At 43.2% G+C, this 12,388-nt stretch overlaps 1 protein-coding gene across 1 annotated transcript in view; it reads left to right on the top strand.

Moving 5' to 3' along the window:
• Nucleotides 1-11,761, top strand: part of LOC139407413 (stathmin-like 4) — a 33,733-nt gene extending 21,972 nt beyond the window's left edge. Inside the window, exons 6-8 of the mRNA XM_071151175.1 lie at nucleotides 4,748-4,999; nucleotides 5,291-5,482; nucleotides 9,430-11,761. Coding sequence (XP_071007276.1) covers nucleotides 4,748-4,999; nucleotides 5,291-5,482; nucleotides 9,430-9,489 — 504 coding nt within the window. The 3' untranslated portion in view covers nucleotides 9,490-11,761. The remainder of the gene's footprint in view (nucleotides 1-4,747; nucleotides 5,000-5,290; nucleotides 5,483-9,429) is intronic.
• The last annotated feature ends 627 nt before the right edge of the window (nucleotides 11,762-12,388 follow it).

Genomic DNA, 12,388 nt, shown 5'->3' on the forward strand with positions numbered 1-12,388 from the left:
TTATATGTACATACTGTATTCTGGACATAGCTCATCCTATACAACTACTGCTTGTACATACTGTATTCCAGACATAGCTCATCCTATACAACTATTGCTGGGCATACTGTATTCTGGACATAGCTCATCCTATATAACTACTGCTTGTACATACTGTATTCTGGACATAGCTCATCCTATATAACTATTGCTGGGCATACTGTATTCTGGACATAGCTCATCCTATATAACTATTGCTGGGCATACTGTATTCTGGACATAGCTCATCCTATATAACTACTGCTGGGCATACTGTATTCTGGACATAGCTCATCCTATATAACTACTGCTGGGCATACTGTATTCTGGACATAGCTCATCCTATATAACTCCTGCTGGGCATACTGTATTCTGGACATAGCTCATCCTATATAACTATTGCTGGGCATACTGTATTCTGGACATAGCTCATCCTATATAACTATTGCTGGGCATACTGTATTCTGGACATAGCTCATCCTATATAACTACTGCTGGGCATACTGTATTCTGGACATAGCTCATCCTATATAACTACTGCTGGGCATACTGTATTCTGGACATAGCTCATCCTATATAACTATTGCTGGGCATACTGTATTCTGGACATAGCTCATCCTATATAACTATTGCTGGGCATACTGTATTCTGGACATAGCTCATCCTATATAACGATTGCTGGGCATACTGTATTCCAGACATAGCTCATCCTTTATAACTACTGCTGGGCATACTGTATTCTGGACATAGCTCATCCTATATAACTATTGCTGGGCATACTGTAATCTAGACATAGCTCATCCTATATAACTATTGCTGGGCATACTGTATTCTGGACACAGCTCATCCTATAGAACTATTGCTGGGCATACTGTATTCTGGACATAGCTCATTGTATGTAACTATTGCTGGGCATACTGTATTCTGGGCATAGCTCATCCTATATAACTATTGCTGGGCATACTGTATTCTGGACATAGCTCATCCTATATCACTATTGCTGGGCATACTGTATTCTAGACATAGCTCATCCTATATAACTATTGCTGGGCATACTGTATTCTGGACATAGCTCATCCTATATAACTATTGCTGGGCATACTGTATTCTGGACATAGCTCATCCTATATAACTATTGCTGGGCATACTGTATTCTGGACATAGCTCATCCTATATAACTATTGCTGGGCATACTGTATTCTGGACATAGCTCATCCTATATAACTATTGCTGGGCATACTGTATTCTGGACATAGCTCATCCTATATAACTATTGCTGGGCATACTGTATTCTGGACATAGCTCATCCTATATAACTATTACTGGGCATACTGTATTCTGGACATAGCTCATCCTATATAACTATTGCTGGGCATACTGTATTCTGGACATATCTCATCCTATATAACTATTTCTGGGCATACTGTATTCTGGACATAGCTCATCCTATATAACTATTGCTGGGCATACTGTATTCTGGACATAGCTCATCGTATATAACTATTGCTGGGCATACTCTATTCTGGACATAGCTAATCCTATATAACTATTGCTGGGCATACTGTATTCTGGACATATCTCATCCTATATAACTATTACTGGGCATACTGTATTCTGGACATAGCTCATCGTATATAACTATTGCTGGGCATACTGTATTCTGGACATATCTCATCCTATATAACTATTGCTGGGCATACTGTATTCTGGACATAGCTCATCGTATATAACTATTGCTGGGCATACTGTATTCTGGACATATCTCATCCTATATAACTATTGCTGGGCATACTGTATTCTGGACATAGCTCATCCTATATAACTATTGCTGGGCATACTGTATTCTGGACATAGCTCATCCTATATAACTATTGCTGGGCATACTGTATTCTGGACATAGCTCATCCTATATAACTATTGCTGGGCATACTGTATTCTGGACATAGCTCATCCTATATAACTATTGCTGGGCATACTGTATTCTGGACATAGCTCATCCTATATAACTATTACTGGGCATACTGTATTCTGGACATAGCTCATCCTATATAACTATTGCTGGGCATACTGTATTCTGGACATATCTCATCCTATATAACTATTTCTGGGCATACTGTATTCTGGACATAGCTCATCCTATATAACTATTGCTGGGCATACTGTATTCTGGACATAGCTCATCGTATATAACTATTGCTGGGCATACTCTATTCTGGACATAGCTAATCCTATATAACTATTGCTGGGCATACTGTATTCTGGACATATCTCATCCTATATAACTATTACTGGGCATACTGTATTCTGGACATAGCTCATCGTATATAACTATTGCTGGGCATACTGTATTCTGGACATATCTCATCCTATATAACTATTGCTGGGCATACTGTATTCTGGACATAGCTCATCGTATATAACTATTGCTGGGCATACTGTATTCTGGACATATCTCATCCTATATAACTATTGCTGGGCATACTGCATTCTGGACACAGCTCATCGTATATAACTATTGCTTGGCATACTGTATTCTGGACATAGCTCATCGTATATAACTATTGCTGGGCATACTGTATTCTGGACATAGTTCATCCTATATAACTATTGCTGGGCATACTGTATTCTGGACATAGCTCATCGTATATAACTATTGCTGGGCATACTGTATTCTGGACATAGCTCATCCTATATAACTATTGCTGGGCATACTGTATTCTGGACATAGCTCATCTTACATAACATACCTTTTCCTACGTATCTACTGTCCATACTGCCTTTACACATCAGGTATTTACATCCTGGACCCTTATATTTCTTAATCTCTTTTTTTTTTCTTATTTTATTTTTCTTATTCTACTGTGCTCTCAGTGTATTTCACTGCTGCAAACAAAAGCTGCACGTGCTTTATCATCTGCTCATCTGTGTACGTGACAAATACACTTTTTTTTTAAATGTTACTATACTATATCTAGAATGTATCATTTTTACATTTTGTATTTTATTTTCACCATAACACATCATATCATAACAAAATCGAATCTAAAATCCTCTCCACTAAGATCTCAAATCTCATTTTTTTACAAATATTTTATAGACACCTTATGACAAAAAAGTATGTGGACACCTGCTTGTCGAACATCTCATTCCAAAATCATGGGCATTAATATGGAGTTGCTCCCCCCTTTGCTGCTATAACAGGCCTCCATTCTTCTGGGAAAGGCTTTCCACTAGATGGTGGAACATTCCTCTGGGGACTTGTTTCCATTCAGTCCCAGGAGCATTAGTGAGGTTGGGCTCTCAGTCGGTGTTCCAATTTATCCCAAAGGTGTTCGATGGGGTTGAGGTCAGGGCTCTAATCAGGCCAATCAAGCTCTTTCACACCAATCTTGACAAACCATTTCTGTTTAGACCTCGCTTTGTGCACAAGGGCATTGTCATGCTGAAACAGAAAAGGGCCTCCCCCAAACGGTTGCCACAACCTGGGGTGGCAGGTAGCCTAGTGGTTAGAGTGGAGGGGTGGCAGGTAGCCTAGTGGTTAGAGTGGAGGGGTGGCAGGTAGCCTAGTGATTAGAGTGGAGGGGTGGCAGGTAGCCTATTGGTTAGAGTGGAGGGGTGGCAGGTAGCCTAGTGGTTAGAGTGGAGGGGTGGCAGGTAGCCTAGTGGTTAGAGTGGAGGGGTGGCAGGTAGCCTAGTGGTTAGAGTGGAGGGGTGGCAGGTAGCCTAGTGATTAGAGAGTTGGACTAGTAATCGAAAGGTTGCAAGATTGAATCCTCAAGCTGACAAGGTAAAAAAAATCTGTCATTCTGCCCCTGAACAAGGCCGTTAACTGTTAACTGGCCATCATTTAAAATAAGAATTTGTTCTTAACTGACTTGCCTAGTTAAATAAAGGCATAAAAATGTTGGAAGCACAGAACTGTCTAGAATATCATTGTATGCTGTAGTGTTAAGATTTCCCTTCACTGGAACTAAGGGGCTTAGCCTGAACCATGAAAAACAGCCCCAGACCATTATTCCTCCTCCACCAAACTTTACAGTTGGCACTATGCATACGGGCAGGTAGTGTTCTCCTGGCATCCGCCAAACCCAGATTTGTCAGTTGGACTGCCAGATGATGAAGCGTGATTCATCACTCCAGCTAACGCTTGTCATTGCGCATGGTGATCTTAGGCTTCGCCATGGAAACCCATTTAATGAAGCTCCCGACGAACAGTTATTGTGCTGACGTTGCTTCCGGAGGCAGTTTGGATCTTGGTCGTAAGTGTTGCAACGGAGGACAGATGAGTTTTACACGCAGCGTCCCGTTCTGTGAGCTTGTGTGGTCTACCACATCGCGGCTGAGCCGTTGTTGCTCCTAGACGTTTCCAATTCCCAATAACGGCACTACAGTCGACCGGCTCTAATAGGGCAAAAACTTGATTAACTGACTTGTTGGAAAGGTGGCATTCTATGACGGTGCCACGTTGAAAGTCACTGAGCTCTTCAAGGCCATTTTACTGCCAATGTTTGTCTATGGAGATTGCACGGCTGGGTGCTCGATTTTAAGCACCTGTTACCAACTGTTACCACCTGTTACCCGAATCCACTCATTTGAAGGGATGTCTAGATACTTTTGTTTATATTAGGATTTTTTTTTTGGTTTCATGCAGTTTTTACGTCTGGATATTATTCATGCCAGTAGATTCCTGAATGTAAATATTGCTGTTGTTGTTTCTCCTGTGTGGCAGGACAAACATGCAGAAGAGGTGAGGAAAAAGGTACTAGCTTTGGCAGATGTGGTGGATCTGGGCTGGTGTGTGATAAAGGATGTAGAGGTGATAGAGTTGAACAAGCGTGCGTCGGGCCAGGCCTTCGAGGTCATCCTGAAGCCTCCGTCGTTCGATGGCGTCCCAGAGCTCAACGTTACCATGCCCCAACGCAGGGAACTCTCCATGGAGGAGATCCAGAATAAACTAGAGGCTGCAGAGGAGAGGAGGAAGGTGAGGAGGACAGGGAGGAGAGGAGAAACAAACACACACATATAAACGCATACACACACACACACATTCACAAGCATACCAGTATACACACACACATTCACAAGCAGACCAGTATACACACACACGCTCACTTTCACAAAAATATGGAATGCACACATATACACCGACACACAGACACACACACACACACACACACACAAGCATGCATATACAGTACGTGTGCACAAACATACTCGCCATAATCCATGTCTGTCTGTATCCTGCTCCTGATACCCTCACACCGCCCTTTAGTGCCAGGAGGCTGAGCTGCTGAAGCACCTGGCAGAGAAGAGAGAGCATGAGAGAGAGGTGATCCAGAAGGCCTTTGAGGACAACAACAACTTCATCAAGAACGTCAAGGAGAAGCTGGAGCACAAAATGGAGGCCAACAAGAAGAACAGAGAGGCTCTGCTGGCGGCCATGTTGGAACGACTGCAGGAGAAGGTAATGTTTAGCTGTGATCTCTCTCTATTCTCTCTATTCTATCTTCAGTCTGTGAGTCTGTCTCTCTCTCTCTCTCAGGAGAAGGTAATGTTTAGCTGTGATCTCTCTCTTTCTCTCTATTCTCTCTTCAGTCTGTGAGTCTGTCTCTCTCTCTCTCTCTCTCTCTCTCTCTCAGGAGAAGGTAATGTTTAGCTGTGATCTCTCTCTTTCTCTCTATTCTCTCTTCAGTCAGTGGGTCTGTCTCTCTCTCTCTCTCAGGAGAAGGTATTGTTTAGCTGTGATCTCTCTCTTTCTCTCTATTCTCCAGTCTGTGGGTCTGTCTCTCTCTCTCAGGAGAAGGTAATGTTTAGCTGTGATCTCTCTCTTTCTCTCTATTCTCTCTTCAGTCTGTGAGTCTGTCTGTCTCTCTCTCTCTCTCTCTCTCTCTCTCTCTCTCTCTCTCTCTCTCTCTCTCTCTCTCAGGAGAGGTAATGTTTAGTTGTGATCTCTCTCTTTTTCTCTATTCTCTCTTCAGTCTGTGAGTCTGTCTCTCTCTCTCTCTCAGGAGAAGGTAATGTTTAGCTGTGATCTCTCTCTTTCTCTCTATTCTCTCTTCAGTCTGTGGGTCTGTCTCTCTCTCTCTCTCTCTCTCTCTCTCTCTCTCTCTCTCTCTCTCTCTCTCTCAGGAGAAGGTAATGTTTAGCTGTGATCTCTCTCTTTCTCTCTATTCTCTCTTCAGTATGTGAGTCTCTCTCTCTCTCTCTCTCTCTCTCTCTCTCTGGAGATGGTAATGTTTACCTGTGATCTCTCTCTTTCTCTATATTCTCTCTTCAGTCTGTGAGTCTCTCTCTCTCAGGAGAAGCAATGTTTTGCTACTATCTGGCTCTCCTTTCGTTCTCTTGATTGTCTCTCTGTCTTTCTCGAGTCCCTCATAGTCTCTGTGTCGGTCTGTCTGGCTTTCTCGCTCTCTCACACACTCTCTCGCTCTCTCCCCTCTCTCTCTCTCTCTCTCTCTCTCTCTCTCTCTCTCACACACACACACACTGTCCCACTCTTTCTAGTCTTTCACTCTAGTCCCTCATTCTCTCTGTGTCTGTCTGTCTCTCTTTCTCGCTCTCTCACACACTCTCTCGCTCTCTCCCCTTTCTCTCTCTCTCTCTCTCTCACACACACACACACTGTCCCGCTCTCTCTAGTCTTTTTCTCTAGTCACTCATTCTCTCTGTGTCTGTCTGTCTACCGCCCCGTAGCACTCACTTCCGTCATCATGAAGTGCTTTGAGAGACTAGTCAAGGACCATATCACCTCCACGCTACCTGACACCCTAGACCCACTCCAATTTGCTTACCGCCCAAATAGGTCCACAGACGATGCAATCTCAACCACACTGCACACTGCCCTAACCCATCTGGACAAGAGGAATACCTATGTGAGAATGCTGTTCATCGACTACAGCTCGGCATTCAACACCATAGTACCCTCCAAGCTCGTCATCAAGCTTGAGACCCTGGGTCCCGACCCCGCCCTGTGCAACTGGGTACTGGACTTCCTGACGGGCCGCCCACAGGTGGTGAGGGTAGGCAACAACATCTCCTCCCCGCTGATCCTCAACACTGGGGCCCCACAAGGGTGCGTTCTGAGCCCTCTCCTGTACTCCCTGTTCACCCACGACTGCGTGGCCACGCACGCCTCCAACTCAATCATCAAGTTTGCGGACGACACAACAGTGGTAGGCTTGATTACCAACAACGACGAGACGGCCTACAGGGAGGAGGTGAGGGCCCTCGGAGTGTGGTGTCAGGTAAATAACCTCACACTCAACGTCAACAAAACTAAGGAGATGATTGTGGACTTCAGGAAACAGCAGAGGGAACACCCCCCTATCCACATCGATGGAACAGTAGTGGAGAGGGTAGCAAGTTTTAAGTTCCTCGGCATACACATCACAGACAAACTGAATTGGTCCACTCACACAGACAGCATCGTGAAGAAGGCGCAGCAGCGCCTCTTCAACCTCAGGAGGCTGAAGAAATTTGGCTTGTCACCAAAAGCACTCACAAACTTCTACAGATGCACAATCGAGAGCATCCTGGCGGGCTGTATCACCGCCTGGTACGGCAACTGCTCCGCCCTCAACCGTAAGGTTCTCCAGAGGGTAGTGAGGTCTGCACAACGCATCACCGGGGGCAAACTACCTGCCCTCCAGGACACCTACACCACCCGATGTTACAGGAAGGTCATAAAGATCATCAAGGACATCAACCACCCGAGCCACTGCCTGTTCACCCCGCTATCATCCAGAAGGCGAGGTCAGTACAGGTGCATCAAAGCTGGTACCGAGAGACTGAAAAACAGCTTCTATCTCAAGGCCATCAGACTGTTAAACAGCCACCACTAACATTGAGTGGCTGCTGCCAACACACTGACACTGACACTGACTCAACTCCAGCCACTTTAATAATGGGAATTGATGGGAAATGATGTAAATATATCACTAGCCACTTTAAACAATGCTACCTTATATAATGTTACTTATTCATCTCATATGCATATGTATATACTGTACTCTATATCATCGACTGCATCCTTATGTAATACATGTATCACTAGCCACTTTAATTATGCCACTTTGTTTACATACTCATCTCATATGTATATACTGTACTCGATACCATCTACTGTATCTTGCCTATGCTGCTCTGTACCATCACTCATTCATATATCCTTATGTACATATTCTTTATCCCCTTACACTGTGTATAAGACAGTAGTTATGGAATTGTTAGTTAGATTACTTGTTGGTTATTACTGCATTGTCGGAACTAGAAGCACAAGCATTTCGCTACACTCGCATTAACATCTGCTAACCATGTGTATGTGACAAATAAAATTTGATTTGATTTGATTTGTCTGTCTCTCTCTCTCTCTCTCTCTCTCTCACACACACTCTGTCCCTCTCTCTCCCTCTCTCTCACACACTCTCTCTCCCACACACTGTCAATTCAATTCAATTCAATTCAAGGGCTTTATTGGCATGGGAAACATGTGTTAACATTGCCAAAGCAAGTGAGGTAGACAACATACAAAGTGAATATATAAAGTGAAAAACAACAAAAATTAACAGTAAACATTACACATACAGAGGTTTCAAAACAGTAAAGACATTACAAATGTCATATTATATATATATACAGTGTTTTAACAATGTACAAATGGTTAAAGGACACAGGATAAAATAAATAAGCATAAATATGGGTTGTTTACAATGGTGTGTGTTCTTCACTGGTTGCCCTTTTCTCGTGGCAACAGTCCCTCTCTTTCCCTCTCTCTCACACACTCTGTCCCTCTCTCTCCCTCTCTCTCACACACACACTGTCCCTCTCTCTCCCTCTCTCTCACCCACACTGTCCCTCTCTCTCCCTCTCTCTCTCACACACTCTGTCCCTCTCTCTCCCTCTCTCACACACACACTGTCCCTCTCTCTCACACACACACTGTCCCTCTCTCTCCCTCTCTCTCACACACTCTCTCTCTCACACACTGTCCCTCTCTCTCCCTCTCTCTCACACACACTGTCCCTCTCTCTCCCTCTCTCTCTCACACACTCTGTCCCTCTCTCTCACACACACTGTCCCTCTCTCTCCCTCTCTCTCACCCACACTGTCCCTCTCTCTCCCTCTCTCTCTCACACACTCTGTCCCTCTCTCTCCCTCTCTCTCTCACACACTCTGTCCCTCTCTCTCCCTCTCTCTCTCAACTACAAACTTCTACAGTCTTGATGAATAATACATTAAGTATTATATATTTGTATTTCTCCCTTGTCTTAGGTTTTTTGTCTTATAATTCCCTTGTTGAGTACCTCCCTTGAGCAATATGAATGTTTTCAAGTTGAATCTTTTTACATCTGGATCATTAATGCTAATAGATTCCTGAATGTAAATATTGTTGTTGTTTTTGTTGTTTTTCAGGAAGAACACGCATTAGAGGTGAGGAAGAAAAAAGAACTGAAGGAGGAGGCCTGCCATTAGACGAGCGGAAAGATAGAGGGAGAGAGAACGGAGGAGTGGTTTTGTGTCATTAAAAAAAAAACAAGAGATCAAGACAATGAGGGGGAAAAAAAGAAAACCAAAAGCTGCCCCATCAGAGCGATGAAGACAGGAGTTGATGTACAGTACCAGTCAAAAGTTTGGACACAACTACTCATTCAAGTTTTTTTTAAGTTAAAATAAACAACTATTTTCTACATTGTAGAATAATAGTGAAGACATCAAAACTATAAAATAACACATATGGAATCATGTAGTAACCAAAAAAGTGTTAAACAAATCAAAACATATTTTATATTTGAGATTCTTCAAAGTATCCACCCTTTGCCTTGATTACAGCTTTGCACGCTCTTGGCATTCTCTCAACCAGCTTCACTTGGAATGCTTTTCCAACAGTCTTAAAGGAGTTCCCACATATATGCTGAGCACTTGTTGGCTGCTTTTCTTTCACCCTGCGTTCCAACTCATCCCAAACCATCTCAATTGGGTTGAAATCGGGTGACTGTGAAGGCCAGGTCATCTGATGGAGCATTCCATTACTCTTTGGTCAAATAGCCCTGACATAGCCTGGAGGTGTGTTGGGTCATTGTCCTGTTGAAAAACAAATGATTGTCCCTGTAAGCGCAAACCAGATGGGATGGCGTATTTCTGCAGAATGCTGTGGTAGCCATGCTGGTTAAGTGTGCCTTGAATTAAAAATTATTCACAGTGTCATCAGCAAAGCACCCCCACACCATCACACCTCCATGCTTCATGGTGGGAACCACACATGCGGAGATCATCCGTTCATCTACTCTGCATCTCACAAAGACACAGCAGTTGGAACCAAAAATCTCACATTTGGACTCATCAGACCAAAGGACAGATTTCCACTGGTCTAATGTCCATTGCTTGTGTTTCTTGGCCCAACCAAGTCTCTTCTTATTATTGGTGTCCTTTAGTAGTGGTTTCTTTGGGCTGCAATCTGAGGTGCAGTTAACTCTAAAGAACTTATCCTCTGCAGCAAAAGTAACTCTGGGTCTTCCTTTCCTGTCGCGGTCCTCATGAGAGACAGTTTCATCATAGCGCTTGATGGTTTTTGCGACTGCACTGGAAATGCATTCCAGGTGACTACGTCATGAAGCTGGTTGAGAGAATGCCAAGAGTGTGCAAAGCTGTCATCAAGGCAAAGGGTGGCTACTTTGAAGAATCTCAATTATAAAATAGATTTTGATTTGTTTAACACTTTTTTTGGTTACTACATGATTCCATATTGTGTTATTTCATAGTGTTGATGTCTTCACTATTATTCTACAATGTAGAAAATAGTTTTAAAAAATAAAGAAAAACACTTGAATGAGTAGGTGTGTCCAAACTTTCGACGGGTACTGTATGTGTCAACGATTTGGAACAAGCACACAAACTAAACAGTTTCTACTGGGGGGATTTGACTACATACAACAAAAACATTGCGATGAAATGATGAAATACAAGAGAAAATAAGAAGTGAATGCAGTGCTTGTCTGGCTGGCTGGCAGATCAAGGTGCGCACAAATGAGGAAGTGGTCTGGTAGTGTGAGGGGGGGTGATGTAAATGATTATGTTAGAATGGGTATGGTGCCTTAGTCAACTGCAGAACAGTTACTGTAAATCAAGTTTTCGCAGGCTACAACGCAACACCCTTATAGAGCCCACTTTCCCATAGTTTACACGCCTCACATCTATGCTCATACACAATCTCTCTGTATCTCACATGCAAGCTCTTACACATAAGAGTTATTTATTAAACATTTCCCTGTAGCTTTAACAGAATGCTGTAAACAGTTTATGCACGTGTTCCATTCTACGTGTTCTATTTTGAATTTACCAGGAAACACTATAAATGATGAATGATTTGTGAATGACAGATAAAAGATTGAGTTGTGTCATCCAGTAAACTTTACCAACTTTAGTTAGTGATAGTAAATTGACTTCATCCACATAGCTACAGACTTAGAGTACAAAATGGACTCTGTTTTAATGGACATATGATCATCACTTTCCTTTTTTAACCACGACTCAATAAAAAATCACTCCGATACAAAAGAACATGGAGCAGAACACACCTTGGACGTTAGGGAGGGTGAGGACCTGGTTCCGATTGGTTCATTGATTGATTGACAGGATGGTAAACTGCGCTGTCAGACCAGACCATCCAATGGGTACGCTTTGCTTTGGCATGTCACTGTACTTACTTGTTAACTGTGATTGTCTGTTGTGTTTTTTGATGATAGAAGAAGAGAGAGAACGAAAGAATGAGAGAAGAGATTGATGTTAGCTGGAGCCACTCTGGGTACATCCTAAATGAGAGGAAAAGATTGGGGTTGATGTCAGCTGGACCACTCTGGGTACATCCTAAAAGATTGGGGTTGATGTTAGCTGGACCACTCTGGGTACATCCTAAATGATTGGGGTTGATGTTAGCTGGACCACTATGGGTACATCCTAAATGAGAGGAAAAGAATGGGGTTGATGTTAGCTGGAGCCACTCTGGGTACATCCTAAATGATTGGGGTTGATGTTAGCTGAAGCCACTCTGGGGACATCCTAAATGATTGGGGTTGATGTTAGCTGGACCACTATGGGTACATCCTAAATGATTGGGGTTGATGTTAGCTGGAGCCACTCTGGGGACATCCTAAATGATTGGGGTTGATGTTAGCTGGACCACTCTGGGTACATCCTAAATGATTGGGGTTGATGTTAGCTGGACCACTCTGGGGACATCCTAAATGATTGGGGTTGATGTTAGCTGGACCACTCTGGGGACATCCTAAATGATTGGGGTTGATGTTAGCTGGACCACTCTGGGTACATCCTAAATGATTGGGGTTGATGTTAGCTGAAGCCACTCTGGGTACAT

This window comes from Oncorhynchus clarkii, chromosome 4, assembly GCF_045791955.1.
Source record: "Oncorhynchus clarkii lewisi isolate Uvic-CL-2024 chromosome 4, UVic_Ocla_1.0, whole genome shotgun sequence".
NCBI classification, from domain to species: domain Eukaryota; kingdom Metazoa; phylum Chordata; class Actinopteri; order Salmoniformes; family Salmonidae; genus Oncorhynchus; species Oncorhynchus clarkii.